At 42.5% G+C, this 16,024-nt stretch overlaps 1 protein-coding gene across 11 annotated transcripts in view; it reads left to right on the top strand.

Annotated features, from left to right (window-relative positions):
• The first annotated feature begins 9,866 nt into the window (after nt 1-9,866).
• Nucleotides 9,867-16,024, top strand: part of LDB2 (LIM domain binding 2) — a 218,849-nt gene continuing 212,691 nt past the window's right edge. For 4 of the 11 annotated variants that reach the window (XM_068679975.1, XM_068679973.1, XM_068679980.1 and 1 more), the window contains exon 1: nt 10,163-10,482. In XM_068679975.1, coding sequence (XP_068536076.1) covers nt 10,351-10,482 — 132 coding nt within the window. In that variant the 5' untranslated portion in view covers nt 10,163-10,350. Of the gene's footprint in view, nt 9,906-10,161; nt 10,483-16,024 lie in introns of those variants that run through there. The other 7 variants (XM_068679974.1, XM_068679972.1, XM_068679982.1 and 4 more) reach the window with 4 other exon arrangements.

The following is a 16,024-nucleotide window of genomic DNA, read 5'->3' as shown; positions in this document are numbered from 1 at the left end:
ATATATGCTCCTGGTTTCTTACAGGAAACACCATTAACTTAAATTTTAGGTTGTTAAACCACATTTACCACCATCATATACTGTTAAAATCTAAGAAATAGCTAGTATAGTCTCTCAGATCACTAGCCAAGTATCCCACCTCAGTCCCACTTCTTGCTACTTCATCTCAGTGAGCACTCTCTTTGAAGAAGCATTTGTGGGAGATGCATGCAGAAGACAAATACATGGAAGTGGAAATTTTGGAAGAAGAGGCAGAGGAGTCTCTGTTTTTATGTTATCACCACATTGCCACACTCTCAGAGACTGTAAGGACAAGTGTAATTATATCTTTGTAAAAGCTTGCAGTTTTCCCTAAAAAATGGGGAACTTGCATTTGCTTTAGACAAGATATGCTGTAAGATCTTCCCATAGTGACTCAATTTGATTATTTTGAATCAAGGAAATTAACGTGAATTTGAATTTTAGAGTTTCCAAAGTGGCAAAGGCTTAAAATTGTGCCATAGTGAATATATTTACAATTAAGACATTCTGGGAAATGTGAAAGTAACAGCGGTGAACATACAAAAATTAGTCTGGACAAGTTTCCTACAGGGGAACATTATTTTAAAGTGTTTCCTCTGTAACAGTTAATAAAAACAAAGCTTAAATATGGAATTCTTCAAAAAGAAGAATTGGATTTGACTTACTTGTAATCAGATGTGCTCCCAGAAACTACTTAGGAAAAGCGTGACCTGCAAAGTGAAGGTGTGACTGCAGATCAGAAACGTACCAGCTGCTGTCTGCCTTGAAAAGTGAATGGTAGCAGCAAGGTAGACAACCCACAGACAGGCACCTCCATAAACTTGGCTACACATACTGTTTAGATACTTATTCTGATACCTCCATCCCATTGTGTTTTTAATGGTTTTATAACTCCACTAGAAAACTGACAATGAACCTGGGTATAACTGACAACGTTTAATTCTGCTCTGACCCGTAGTGCCAGGCAGCTTGGAAAATCTAAATTCAGTTCATCAAAATGTGGAATGATTGGATTTTAATGTTGTTTTAATGGCAAATTTCAGTGTAGACTTAACCGAAGGCTTGTGAACACCTCCTTTGTTTTGATCTCTATGTAACGAAAATTATTAGGTGGGGTTCGATTGCAACATATATACATGAAATACAAAGATTGAACGAAGACTTAAGAAACTTTTCAGTGTTCATGTCATTAATGTGAAACAACCTTGTGATTGTCCTTAGTATGTTAATAATTTATCTGACTAAATGTCCCTTCTCACACACATTCATTTGCCTTTTGTCCCAAATCTTAAGATTTTAATTTTAAAATGCAGAAGCCTAGAATGTTGTGGGTTAGAATTGTAATGCTTCAGCTCCATTTGAAAGTTCATATCTTATATTACACTATGGATTTAAAAGTTGGTTTAAAATAATTGGTATTGGTATTGTTGTCCTACTCTTTCTAGGTAAGGATCAGGAAAGTTTGACTGCAGGTCCTCTGGTAATTTTTTTTTTTCTTTTATAAATTAACACAAACATCTTGCAGGTTAATTTAAAGCCTTTTATGTCCCCTCCAAAATTTCTATCTTTATTGGATTCACATCTGTAGTTTTATTTAATATGAGCCAGATGTTGAAATCAAGGCGATATTCATTAGGGCGCTTGCTCTGGTGAAGGCTTGCTAGAGACAATGTGTTGTGCTAGTTTTCTGGGTATGGTGTCAAGCAGAAATGAAATACGCTGGATGTTTTTTCTGTTTGTCTAATTAGAAACAAAGCTTTCTAATCAATAACCTTCAAACTCTGATCTTCACAAGCAAAGATATGGACAAATGTCGATAAAATTCCACAAGCTGCTGTACTTTGTACACAAAACATTGCAATGTTGCTAAAACTGCAGGTTGTTAATGCAGCAGTGGAAACGGGAAACATGGCTGCACACGCATCCATGGGATAGAATGATGCTGAGGAGACAACAGAGAGCAGAATGCATAGTTTTAACCCAAACCAAAGCTACTGACGAGAGCAGGAGGTGGGAGCTGGAGCTGCTGCCGTGGAGCAGCTGGTAGGTGCCAACCTGTCTCTGAGCGAGGCAGCAGCTCCTGAGCTGGGCTGAGTCACAAGTCAGGGGCAGCTCAGATCTGCTGCTTCGGCAGAGATGTCAGCATCTTTCCATGCTCCCTGGAATATGTGTATGTCAGAGATGTATAAAATGTGTCTGGTGTGGTTTAAAGACTGAATTACATATGTGGTCACTTTTGGGGGGCACTATATGGTACGAGATGGAGAAGGAACGGAATCTATAACATAGATGAGATAAAGATTTATTCAGTATATATTTTGCTTAGACTCTACTTTTCTGTGCAAAATCATTATTCACTAAAAGGAGAGGCATAGCCAGTCTTTCGCCCTCATAAGCTGGAACATTTTGCTCTTGCAGCATAATCAGATTTTCCAAGCAAAACTCCTGGTTATTTCAGTCACATTTATGCAGCCGTACAAGGCCTTGGCAAAATTCAAGCACTGCAGAGCATGGTAACATTTCAAAGTACAAAATTTAAATCAATAACGTATACTTAAATTTTAAAGGCCAAATTAAAAAATATATGTATCTGTTGTGCCTACAAAATATGCATACAGGTAACTGATTGCATTTTTCAACTACTGAGTGTACAAAATACAACATTGGAGACAGTACCTGTAACAGTGAAATCCAGAATTGAAATGGATCATGTTCAGCATGCTTTCATTTCCTGGCAGGTTTTGGCTTGTGTTTTGGAAGTTCAAAGGTTTATGTTTAAAATCAAATCTTTATAAAGAAGGGAGAATAAGCTAGAAACAGGAAACAAAAGACTCCAGCAAAATCTGTACAGGAGACATTATTTTCCAACATAGTTTTTTCCAACATTGTTTGAGAGCTGGTGTTAAAATAATTAAGTGAAACAGAGTGGCACTGCATGCGTTGCAGTAAGGCATAGCTGCAGGTTCAGAGCTGGATGCAGTACAGGGTCTGGGAGCATGGATCACTTGAAGGATAAAGGCCTAATTACACAAACCAAATGTCAAATTCATGCCACCTTGGTACCAGAATTTCTCTGTGCATTGTTCCCTCTCATACCAGTTCTCCTGTCTGTCTGTTGCTTGTTCTGCTTGCAGTTTGGAGCAGTGTGTGTCTGCACTGCACAGGATCCAAACCCAAACCTCAGGTTAATGACCACATTTCTGCCACTCCTTTTCTATCATTGATCTCTGCCTTACCTTCCCCACCTGTAAAATGGGGAGAGATGCCCACATGCAGGAAGTTGCATCGTTGTGTCTTTCTTAGTGATCACCACAGTGTCTCCATGAATGTTTGTAAAGCGCTTTGAAGATGAAAATTGCCAAAGAAGGGCTTGGGATGATTATTATAAGTTAACGAATATATTTCAATGTGTATTTGATTGCCAGGTAATTCAGAAGGGAATCACCAGCCCTTCCCTCTCTTCGAAGAAGAAAAGTTGACAGTCAGCTAGTTGCTAATTAGCACTCAACTGAAATTCCTCCAAAGCTGAGTGCTCCCAGTTGAGTCCTTTAAGAAGTAAGCTTTCAACTAATTGAAATATGCTGAAAGTTGAGCAGTGGGTGAGCTGTGTAACAGGTAAATCAGGACTGGGGGGTTAGGGGAGTGGAAAGAATATTCAGTTGCTCTAGGTAGGACTAGAACATTCTGGGGAAATGCTAGCCAAAAGGAGCAGCTCTTTCATGTTCACCCATCCGTTCCCTTTCTCAGGCCTAGTTTGTAATCTGTGACAGTCTATCCTGCCATGTGTTAGTGAGGACAACGTGGGGAGGAAGGGTTGCTAAAAGACTGTGTTGGAGTATGGCATTGCTTATTTCTTAGGATATGTTGAAGGGTGATTCTATACTGATTTTGAAAAACACATTGCTTAATATGTTAGAGCTGAGTGTCTGTGCCACCTGCATTTAATTCATGTCGAGCTTGTCTTTAAGGGAAATGAATGCGTCAGAAAGAGGCTTGGATTTTGCTGGCCTGCCTGATGTCTAGCTGGAGGGATGGTCTACCAGGCCTCCCCCACTACATCTTTGGATTTTTGTTGGCCATCCGCCAATGTTACACATCACAGAACTGTCTTCTGTGCCACTGCAGGCTGCTTGCTTCCTCAGCTGCTGGGAGGTGGCTGCAAGAGGCAAATGACAGGAATTTCATCCTTTTCTGTTCTGTGCTCGACTGCTCTGGATTCACCATCCTTAGTATCAGCTCTTCAAGCTTCCTTCAAGGAAAACACACTCAGCTAGACTTGTTGAGCACTTTGGGTGAAGAACCCCAGTTGCTTCAAACAGCACTTTGCAGTGCCAGCCTCCAGTGGCAATCTACCCTAACCTTCAGCAGCAGATAGCAGAGGGCAGGAGAGAACGATGGGGTGGGGTGAGAAACTGTGAAGGCAAGCACATGGTTCAGGGAAAAGGACCAATGGAGAGGGGTGCTGGGTAGGTATGGGTGGTACGGAGGAAAACGAGGGAAATGAAGTCAGCAATGAAAAAAGGAGATGGAAGGAAACAAGACAGAAGTGTTGTCAAAGCTGCTGGATTCTGGAGAGCAGCCTTCGTAGCATGCTCAGAGATGCAGTAAGCCAAGGTACACAAAGGCTCTCACTAGTCTGGAAGATGATCTGGTTCTGTCAACGGGCAGATGTTCTGCGGTATCCTGGATGTCAAGGGCTGAATATTTCACACTTGGGACCTCATCCTCTCCTCCCCAGCACCACGTGGAGCTGTTTCCTCTGGCACGGTTACGATGTACACAGCACTTACCATGCCCAAATGAGATGCAGGGTAGATGCAGCCCCCCCAGATACACTGCTCAGGCTGCAGCTGTATGGTGTGATGGCTGCCACTCTGACAGCACAGTGAGGAGCAAAACGAAGCCTCTGGTGCTTAAAGCTTAAATCTCTCCCTTGTGAGCTGAAGAGCCAGACTCTGCAGCTGAGAGCTCTTACAGGCCAATATCCTCTCTGTGCTAGGCACTTAATATGCACTGAACACTGGGCTACCATAGCTTAACTGGGAAGATGAGTTGGTTTGTTTGCTATATGTTGGTATGTCTAGAGGGCCCATCGCTGTCACACCATGATATGGTGTGCACCACTTTAAATTTGTCTCGTTTCCTTCCCCAGCTCTAACTGGCATAGGTTGCTCTATACGTCCTGTGTGGGTGAGGCAGGCTGCCTGCTTGCTCACAGATGGGCAGGCTCCTCAAAGACTGCATTCAGATGAACATTCGTAAAGTTCCAAGACAAAATTGAAAATCCTTTTTGGTTATGGACAAAGACCTCGTGCACACTGCAGAGCTCAAAAAGGTTTAACATCTCTTGTGCTGTCATAGATTCAGAGATACTTCTAGCACCATTGTTGTGCACTACAGCTATAACTTTAAATCTTACTTACTAGCATTAAGCAGATGAAGATAATACTTAGGATTGCCATACATACAGAATTATCATTATACAGAATTCATGCAAGTTAAGTTTGAGTTTGCAAACAGCCTGAAACATTGAAAAGAGGTGAACCCCTCTTGCTGCAACATAAACTCTGGAACACAGTAGTTTTGGTGGGCTCACATAGAGACTACTGAAAAGTTTATGATAAAAATAACCATGTCATTTATTAATGACAGAAAAGGACATTAATCACAATTAAAAGAAAAAAAAAAAAAGCAGCATACATGGAAAAAGTCTGGAAGTGCATACTGAGTCTGGCAAATATTTTTAACGACAGATTCAAGAAATTTATTTAGTTTCCTGTCCACAAATTGTGAAAGGACAGTGTTTTCCCAAATGTGTTTTTATTTCACTATATTAATATTTAATGCAAACAAATTACAGCTTCTAGATTTCTTATAAATTGCAAGCATCTGCTACACTAGGTTCTATAGCTGTAGAAATTAATGGCAGTGTGCATCTCTGAAACCTGTCAAAATTCTGTGTTTGAGCTCAGTGATTGTGTGTTACATATGACAGGGTATTGCTGGTGTTTCTTTGTTGTGCATCCCAACTTTTGAGACGCACGTTTCATTTAGTCCTTCATGAGCATTCTCAGGAAAACAGTTTTGTTCTTTTACCTAAGGTCACTCCATCAGAAGTCTTTACTGCTGTCTGGCTTTTGTATAAACAAAGGACAGCCTGAAAAGGTAGTTTGGTTAATTTTTTCAAGAAATTCAAGTTTACTTGAGTATTCTCAAGAAACCTCATTTCGAATACCTCTAGTTATTAGCTCTTCACTTGCTATGCATCTTTAACTAAGATCATTCTCTTCTGTTCCAGTCTTTTCAACAGCTACAAACCACCTTAAATGTATCCTTACAAACCTGATTACTGACAGAGACTGAACAGTCAATGCATACCAGGGATAAATACAGCAATTACACCTATTTACAGCTGTATCTCTTTTCTGCATTATTATTATTACTAAGTGGTTATTAAAAATAGTGCAGCCTTCAGAGCTGCTTGTCAGTTTTGCAAGGCAAGGACCGTGCCTTGGTTGCGCGGGTGCTTTTGGCAGTGCTGTGTTAGAGGGCTGTGGGTGCTGGTTGGTGGGGTGGAGGGGGACAGCACGGGTGCCCACATGCATGGAGCATCCCCGGGCTCCAGCCACAGCCTCAGCCAGAAGGCAGCACCCAAATGTGGGGGAGAGTACAAGCAGCAGGGATGAATGAGCTGCCCCAATTTATCCTTCTTCGTTTCCTGCTTGTGTTCTGGAGAACGTTTCCACTGCTGATTTTTGGGCTGTTTGAACAGTCCTGCTATTGTAGCACATCCTGGCTATGTGTAGGCACTGTGGGTTTCACGCTGGGGGGGTGCAGTGGAAGAAAAAACAAACAAACAACAACAGCAAAAAAGCCATGCATCTCCCTGAAATGAAGGGAAATTGTCCTCGAGAGCTGTCAGAGTGGAGTCCTTGACTTACATGGGCCCTTCTGCTTCTGCCCAGGAGAGGGCAATACGGCACCCAGCCATCAGCCTGCACGTTGCTCCATGTCTTGAGGCTCCTTGGGGTGTCCAAGGCCCACATGGAGCATACCTGGCCAGAGACACGACTCCCAGCTCCAGGTCCACAAGTGGGGTCTGATGGTCCCGTCTCCCACCCAGCTCCACATGCTCCATGGGGACTGAGGGCATGCAGCCCACTGCCACCTCCTTTTGTGCGTGGGCACAGCACCCACGTGGGGGCTAGCACTTTGGGATTGAGGATGCCCAAGGTCCCTTTTGGATAAGGCTCTGCGCTTGGAGATGCGGGGGTATTCACATGTGTATACGCCTGTGTAAATGCAATGCTGCCCACACACTTTTTCTCATAGATTTGTAGCCATGCATACGCAGGCATATGAATCCCTTCGGTTTCAAGTTTGGGAAGATTTAACTAGTCCATTCCTCCCGTTCTCCTCTGTTTTTTTTCTTACAAAACTCATTTTCCAGATTAAGCAACATACTGGCCGTCCTAAACCTCGGGCCAGATGTCTGCCTTTGACCCCAGCTCCGCTTTCAGAGCAGTTTCATCCCGGGAGCAGGAGAGCCGAGCTGTGCACTCCTGCAGAGCACGCCAAACTTTAAAGGCGGCTGATCCAAGTGGGAATTGAACTGACACCGTCAGGATCCCTGTAACTTTATTTTCCTTTGATTCCACCTTCTGTTTTACTGTTCGGTGCATCATGCTGGTCTAGATGATAACAGGCAACTGGAAGTGCTGCTGGAGCCTGTAATTAGCACGTTCCTACCCTGGGACTCAGTTCTTGCCGGTGGGCTGTAGGTGTACAATAATTTGCCAGTTAATCAATGGGAATTATTAAAATATCACTGCATATTTTTTTTTTATATTTTTTGCATTGCAGAAGAGCTGTACACATAGGCTCTTGCATGGGGAAGTAGCTGGGGTTCTAAATCATAAAAGCAAATTGTCCTTCTAATTCAGTACTTAGAGGTGGTTGTTGTTTTAAAGCAAGCTCTGCCCCCCTTCTACCTCCCTACACCAAAGTGAAGAATATTAATTTCGTTGGCAGGTCCAACTTCTTGAGGCAGTGATTTTTATCATGGTCAGAAAGTCCTTAAAACAGATACCATTTTGTAGCTGTGCAAAATTCCACCATCTTAATTATAAAAAGCAGCATATCCCGTCTTGGGTAAACATGTTTTACTTCAGGTTTGCTTTGCAAACAAAGTAAAATCCACAGTTTGGTGGGATTTTTTTTTTTTTTTTTTGACATTTATTTAAGTAGGTGATACTTAAAATAAAAATGCATGTGTTAGCACTGTAACTTTGTAATTTTCCCATCATTTCGGTTTTTGGGTTTTAAGGTAGCTGGGATGGGAATTTGTTGGAATACAATGCAGGAAGACCCAGGGAAGTTTTCTCCCAGGCCATGTAGCCACTTTATGGACTTACCATGCAGTCAGTGAGCACTGGAGGAGCACTGTCACTGTCACTGCAGCACTCCTGAGCCAAACATTGTACATGCTATTTATTAAACTCAGCATCTCTGGTGATGGTACTGGAGCGACAGAGTAGCGTTGCTGCATAGCTAGGGAGCACTGAAGGAGAGAAGTGCAATACCCCGTGTATTATCTGTTGGCTCCGTGTTTAGTGACAGAAGCTGTGGGAAGTCTATAAAACAGCTCAATACGTCACTTCTTCTGGAAACTGTTATTCCACAAGAGTGTACAGAAATAGTTTTGCTAAACAGCAACTGGTATTTCGAAGATAAATTGTGATCCAGATCAGTGGTCAGCAGAATAAAGCGATGCCCTCTCATATTTTGTCCTGCAAAGAGAACTCGGATTTTCCAGATTTGGCCAAATATGGAAATGTAAAAAGGCAAGGAAAACTGGGATTTGCGAATCTGTCTTGAAGTATTCCTACATTTGGCTGGATTAAAATTAATTTGGCAGTTGGGGCATAATGCTCCAACATTTTTTTAGGATTACTACGTAAAATTTGAAAGTGTAATGGCGCGTGCCTCGACTTCCCAATCTGCGAAATGGGCGAGCGTGCAGGGCTGATGCCAAGCGCTCCAGCTGAAAAGCGCTGTGAACACAGCCCGATTGTTACTCTCTTAATCATATTAGTTAACTAAATCTGTTCCTAGAGTGGTTCCATTTGCTTGAATGAATTTGCATGAGAGATTAATTCAGCGCTGTTTATTGTTGTTTTTACATTTATTCAGCACTGTAAATAATGCCTGATACTTTACAGCTGTGTGTAAAGGCAGGCTGTGCTTCGAGGGCTTTTTTTTTCCCCCTTTCCCCCCCAGGTAATTTGTAGGCTCCCCTCCCAACCCTCACACTTTCCCAAGGAGCGGACAAGCCCATTTTGTTTTTCCCTGCATTGTCAGGACTTCTCCTTGAGGTGACGGCCCCTTTCCAGCACTTCCACCCAAGTCTGCTTCAAGTTCCCCCCATGGGGTGCTTCTTGCCCCCCCACAACCCCCTTTTTTAATTTTTATATATATATTTTCTTGAACTTTTGGGTTCACTCTCGCCACTCTGTGGGGCCGGATTGGTGCTGGCCAGGCTGGGGAGCCCCTAAGGGCACGGGGCGCCCCTTGGGGCGGCTGCCCTCAGGTAGCGACGGGGGGCGCCCTGCCCCGGGGGGGGGGGTCCGTCTTTTGGGGCGGATCCCCTCCAAACGCAGCACCCCCCGGGGCAGAGTCAGGGGCAGGGGAAGGGGTAGGGTCCCCCCCAGCTCCCCCTGCCCCCAGGCGTGGCGCAGCCCCGTATGGAAGCAGCGCCGAGGCTCCTCCGCGTCCCCCCCCCTCCGCCCCAAAGCGGCCCCAGGCCGCGGGTGGGCACCGCCGCGTCCCCGGGCTGGCTCAGGCAGCTTTAAAACCACCTATATGCTAACGAGCCCGGCTGCCAGGTTCCCGAGGGGTCCTGGCGGGGAGAAATTAAAACCAAACCTTGGACCTCTGTCAGGCTGGGAGAGGAAAATGATATTTTCGAACTAGTCCACAGCGTGGACAGGAAATGACCCCTCCAGAAACTGCTTCTTTAAAAACGAGCGGTGGTGCCTGAAGCCATCCAGCTCTCCGGAGCCTGTGCTCTCCCTCTCCCTCCCGCTCCCTCCCCGGCTCGCTCCTCTCCTCTCTTCTCCTCTCTTTCCCTCTCCTCTCCGCTCCCCCCCCACCCCCCCCGCCGCCTCCTGCTCTAGAGGGCTCCCACAGCAGTTCCCAGCCAGTGTGTGCAGCCTGTATGTGTGTGTGTGCGCCTGCTGCTACTTTGTACTGTGGAGAACACACAGCCCATGTGCTCTGTATGGATGTTGGTGATACTCTGGGTAGCTTGAATCGCTGCAAGCAGGCAAGATGTCCAGCACACCACATGACCCTTTCTATTCTTCTCCTTTTGGCCCATTTTATAGGAGACACACACCATACATGGTGCAACCAGAGTACCGAATATATGAAATGAACAAGAGGCTGCAGTCGCGTACAGAGGTAAGTCCCTCAGCCTTGTTTTACTGTGCATGGAGCGTGCTGGGTTTCAGCCTGAATTCCAGCTGAAGCGTCCCATTAGGCAGTAGAGGATATGCAGGCATGAACCCTAATTAATTTAGTAGTTTAATTGGGTAATCCCTCATTATGTTTCCATGCAGAGCAACTCTTTGAGTAGATACCAGCTTAGGCTGAAATCTTGAAATTACAGCACAGCACTTCAGGACTGATTGTAATGCTGTTCTGAGGAAATTTCTTTGCCTAGTGTGTTGTTTGCTCAGGATCTGTCCTGCTGGCATTTGCAGCTATAATATTGCAAGGTATCTCTTCAGCTTCTGCACAAAACTAATCCAGAACCGTTGCAGGTTTAGGGGGAGAGGCGAGCCTTTATCTGCTTTTGTTTTGTAAACTCGTTAAAATTAAAAATGAATGCTGGCAGAAAACAGGAGCAGAGTTTTTAAAACTTGTGCCTAAGCTGCACTTAAAGGTGGAACACATGTCCAGAGCAGCCGACAGAGAAATTCGTGTTTACATTGGGAATGCGGTTGCTTTTAGCAAGAGGGATGATCCGTTCACGACTTTATCGTATAGCTGTCAAAAGTACCTAATAATGTAAACTACATTCACTGTTGCTTATGCTTTGTATAATCTGTTAGTGGTTTACACACCCTGGCTCCTGCACCCTAATCAGCTACCACAAAGGAAAATGCTAAATGGAGAGGGGAAATACTTTTGTCACTTAGGAGAAAAAATAATCGTGGTGGCTGCATCTTGTTATTTATGTGGTTAAATAAAGCACACTTTTTGGTCTGCTGAAGTGAAAAGTGTGTGGACTGCACCCGGCTGCATTTCTGCCCATGTGGCTGTGTTTGTGCAGCAAACATTCTTGGGGCTGCAATTTTGCATAGTAGTTTCCTAGTGGTGCCCTGCAAACACTTCTCAAAAGTATTCATCTTTTGTAATTAATAGCATTACATAGAGGCAAACGCCTGCCGAATTCTTGTCACGAAGCACGGTGGAGGATTTTAACTTGACCTGTTTGCTGCATTGTAATTCTTGACGAGAACATGAGGTTATCATAAAACAAAACACACATGCATGCCTGAATTGTCAGCTAAGCCATGGAGGGGCTGTGACGTTTAATGTATATGATACAGCTAACGAGATGTGACCTGCTTTCGGATTGGCTAGCTGCTCGGGGGAACTGGGTTTCTGGCACTCTTATCGCTGCTAGTCCTAAAACACTGCTCTTGGGTAATTGTTAAATACACTTCAGGCTGGCTGGAAACTCGAAGCAGCTCCCCAAACCATGGGAACTGCTCTTCAGTTTTGCCCCAAGTAGTTGGTTGCTGGTGGTCGCTGTCATTTAGCCATTGGTGTTTATTTTTTATTTATTTTTTTTTCTAAACTGTTTGTCAGTGACTTACAACTCTGATCCTTACGTTCCTGTACATACGAGCATCATAATTTCTAGACTTTTCCAAATGAATAGAAGTGTGTATCATTAAGTGATTCCTTCAGGGCTTTGTGTGGAAGCTGTTCTGAAAAGCTGTCAGTGTTAATTTCACATATTATTTTAGCTGTACTTTTAGTATTTTATTGGGCCAATTTTCCTTGACAAATGTTACACTCAAAAAGTTTTCGAGGGACTTGTGAAACAACTTCTGCCTCCTGCATGGCTTAGGTGTGCTGAGAGGGACTTCAGTTTAATGGCAGGCTTTCCTGATGGGTGGACTGTTGTGAGCAAAAAGCAGTAACCCGCTCCTCCTGCCATGGGTTTCAGCAGGATTTTACTTTGACAGATAGTGCCTTGTCAGTGAAGGCCTTATGCTCAAGGTTATTTTCTTTCATTTGTTCACAGTAAAATTTGTGATAGTTCAGTGTTTACATTCTGGTTGTCTTTTGTAATTTCTGAGCTCGTTGCTGTATGTATTGTTGTTCCTTGAAATGTATTGTCTAGTTAGTTTCATGTCATTTCATTCATCCCCCAATTAAAACAATTTCCTTTATGTTTTAGAAATGTTTTAGAAATTTACTTCCCTGGGACGCTTACAGGGACTAGGTGCGGGCAGCCTGCAGAGAATCCTGCTGCCTTCTTGGGCAGGTTGGGAGTGGAAGTTTCACGTAATTTTCTGCACTTCCAAGTGTGTTTGTGCTCAGTTGCTGAAGGCTTCTGGAACATGTATGACTGGCTCTGAATTTCTTAAGTCCAGACCGATGGAGCCTCCTATGTCCTGGGAGGAATGTGCTTGTGCTTTGGGTGATAGAGGTTTACTGCTTGAGCATTTCTCTTCAGGCAGTCTTTGAAATAATGTGGGCACTGGTCTGAGGGAGGCTGCTTGCACTCTGCGAGCCCCAGGGGGTAGGTGAGCACAAGTAAAGCAGCTTAAGGGGAAAGGAATTACAAAGAAACTGCCCAAAAGACTGGGGGTAGCAAGCTGTCAGATTCCACTTGGACCCAACTTCTGGAGAGAGCCAGTGGCAAGTGAGGATTTATTTTAAAAAATTGAACCCTACAGCTCTTATTCCTTCGTCCATTCCCATGCCTGGAAAGCCTTTGGGATTGTGTTGTTTTCCTATGTAATTAAAGTGGCCTTGATAATCTTTTAGAGTCGGATTCTCTGCCGTCCCTTGCAGTGGTGAAAGTTCGAAGGCAGAGCAAAATGTACATAACTGAGTGAAGTTGTACAGCAGATGGATGGAGAGCCTGTTAAGGAGTATCTGTCTGTATGTCATGTCCTTCTACCTCCTCCTCCATCTGTAGAGCACACCTTTCTAATAAATCCATGTAACTTCTCTAGAGAGTTGCAGGTAGGTGAAAAGTGATTCAGTAAAAGCCCTGGGGTGGTAGAGACACCATCAGGGAAGGCACCAGTAAATGCCATATCTGTTCCTGCCCCACCAGCAGCAGAGAGGATGGTACGTGGGGGAGGTAGAAGAGTCCTGAGAGTGGCTCTGTGCTTAGGGACCCTCCCTGAGAAATCCGCTGCTCCCACTCTGGTTTGTGTCAGCATCCGATGGGAAGGAATAAATAGCCTCAGTGAAGGATGTGCTCAGCGTGTTAAGCAGACAAAATACCGAGTGATAAATAAAGGTCATTTAGATGCAGCATGGATATCTTTGTTATTCTTGTTTTCTTTAGGAAGAAACGCTAGTGATGAAAGTAAAGAATCAGCAACTCCAGCCCATGCTAGACGTACAAACTTTTGCTCTCCAAACTTGTTGCAACTTTCTGGGCTCCTCGGGCAGAACCTACAGCTGCCTTTTTAAATTCAGGGTCAGTCTTAGGCGAAGAATTCCAATCACACCCAGGCAGGGGGTGGTTTTATGATGTAAGTACTGGCAAAAGTCCACTACCTAGCTAATTCTTATGTGATCTAAAGTAAATTAGGGGGCCTGAGTTACTAACCAGCATACAGGAACACCTTAGCTTCCTTAAAAGTTGTTCAAAGAAATCTAGTCTTGTAATACTTTTTTTTTAATTATTTTATTTTTGTCCTAAATGGAAATGAATACGTACTTTCTTAATAATACTTGGGAATGTCTAGTGCCATTTTGTAATATACCAACAATCCTGTTTTAAAGAAGTAAAATGCATATTTCAACGTTTAATAATCTCTGTCAGATATAAAGGCAAGTCTTACTTACTTCCATCAGAGTTAACTAACTTTCTGGTTAACTGAAATACAGCTGTTTCCTTGTATGTTTGTGGTTTCAAGGATTTCATGACTATTCACTCAAACTCAGTTTATCTCAATATTTTTATATCTATGTTAGTTTAGCATTTCAAGGAAGGAAGCCTGTTGTGACTTAATCAGCAGTTTCTGAAGTCCTAGGTAGCAGATACGCAATGTAGGTAAATTAGCTTAAATATTTTCTCTGTTCTTTGTAAAACTTGATGTTAAAAAAAAATCCACAATAAGAACTCTTTTCCTCTTTGATGTTGTAAATCCTTTTCCATTATAATACTTAATCATTTGAAATTGCTCACACTTAAAAGAAAACAAAAGGTGATTGTATCTTGTATATAATTATTTTCCAGTAGCATTACAGCGTGCTGCGCATAGATCACTTAAAGTTGCTGACAGTTTAAAGTTTGAGGCATTGCTTTATTGCCAATAATCAAAGAAATGCATGAAGCCTTTCACTTGTTTATTTAGTCCTCTATATTTTTAGAACTTTGTCTATCATAGTATATTAAATTCACCTGTCTCTCTTTCTATTAGAAGAGAGTGGAGCCCTTCTGGCTAAGAGTGTTTTAAAGGTGACTGGAAAACTTGACTATTAGCATATTTGTTTTAAAGACAATCAGCTTAATCAAATCATATCATATTAAACTCCTACTGAACTGTATAGTGAATTTTCAAAAGTGGAGATTTCATGATGAAAGAAAATTTAAAGCAGATTAAAAGGAAAATAAAGAAGGATGTTATGATTATTTAAGAGCTACTAAATGAACTGGAAGCTTACACAGACATTCATATTCAAGCAAATATTTAAAGCAAAGCAAAGCAAAACAAAATTTTTACAGTTTAATGGAAGTCTCTTATTTTACTTCCTTGCATTGCTACCCGATGAAATAATCTTCTCTTCTTCTTCCTCCTGATGCATTTTTAATGGATTAGTCATAAAAATATGTGTTGTGACATCACATTTGTTCACATAGCAACTTAGTATCACAAACAGATCTGATATTGTATACATAAATCTGAGTTTGTCCAATGAGTTTGCTTTGTGGAGAAGAAACATAAACTTGTGTTTCAAAGTATTTTTGAGGAAATATTCCTCCATCCACAAATATACTAATAGTACACAGCCATTCTAGGAACATGAGTAAAGTATTTTCAAAGCCTAGTTTTAAACCACGCTTTGCTGAAATTGAAAGGTCAGTTTTAAAAGAAAACCCTTGAACCCGTTTAGGCAGACACTGACTTCAGAATGAATTCAAGGCTCTTTTTTTTTTTTTTTTCTCTGATTGTCATTTTATTTCATATAGTCTTTTTTTCATCCCTTTAAAAAAAGAGTTGCAGCTGTTTTCAATTAAAATTGTTACAAACTAACAATACTTATGAGGCTGGGGAAAAAAAAAAAAAGACTACTTCCTTTCCATGCTGATCCTTAGCTTACAGCCAGGGATGTCTTGCTGCCTCCCCCCCTCACGTTGTAATATAAAGTGTAAACTTCATGCTGAAGGGATGGGGGGCTTTGGGGGACAGGGGCTGGTGAGGGGGTCGAGGGAGAGTCAGTGTGAAGTATTAAAGCTGGATCTCCTCTGTAAATTGCTGTGATGCTTACTAGATCATTGGTATGAGGAAACCTTTTCAACCCTTCGTTTTCTCTTTTTTTTTTTTTTCTTTACTATTTAAACCATAAATCCACTTTAAAAAAACTCTTAAACTCAGTCCTTCTCCGATGTAAACAAGATTTACTATGCAGATCAAGTCTCAAAAATAGAAGTCTCTGGACAGTGAGAAGGAACAAAATAAAGAGCACTACAAGGACCCACTCTTGTACTCTTACTTAAACAGGAGTTTTGCCTGCAGTT

Source organism: Anas acuta, chromosome 4, assembly GCF_963932015.1.
Source record: "Anas acuta chromosome 4, bAnaAcu1.1, whole genome shotgun sequence".
NCBI classification, from domain to species: domain Eukaryota; kingdom Metazoa; phylum Chordata; class Aves; order Anseriformes; family Anatidae; genus Anas; species Anas acuta.
Note: the sequence above shows the minus strand (reverse complement) of the source record. Positions and strands in the feature narration are given on the sequence as shown.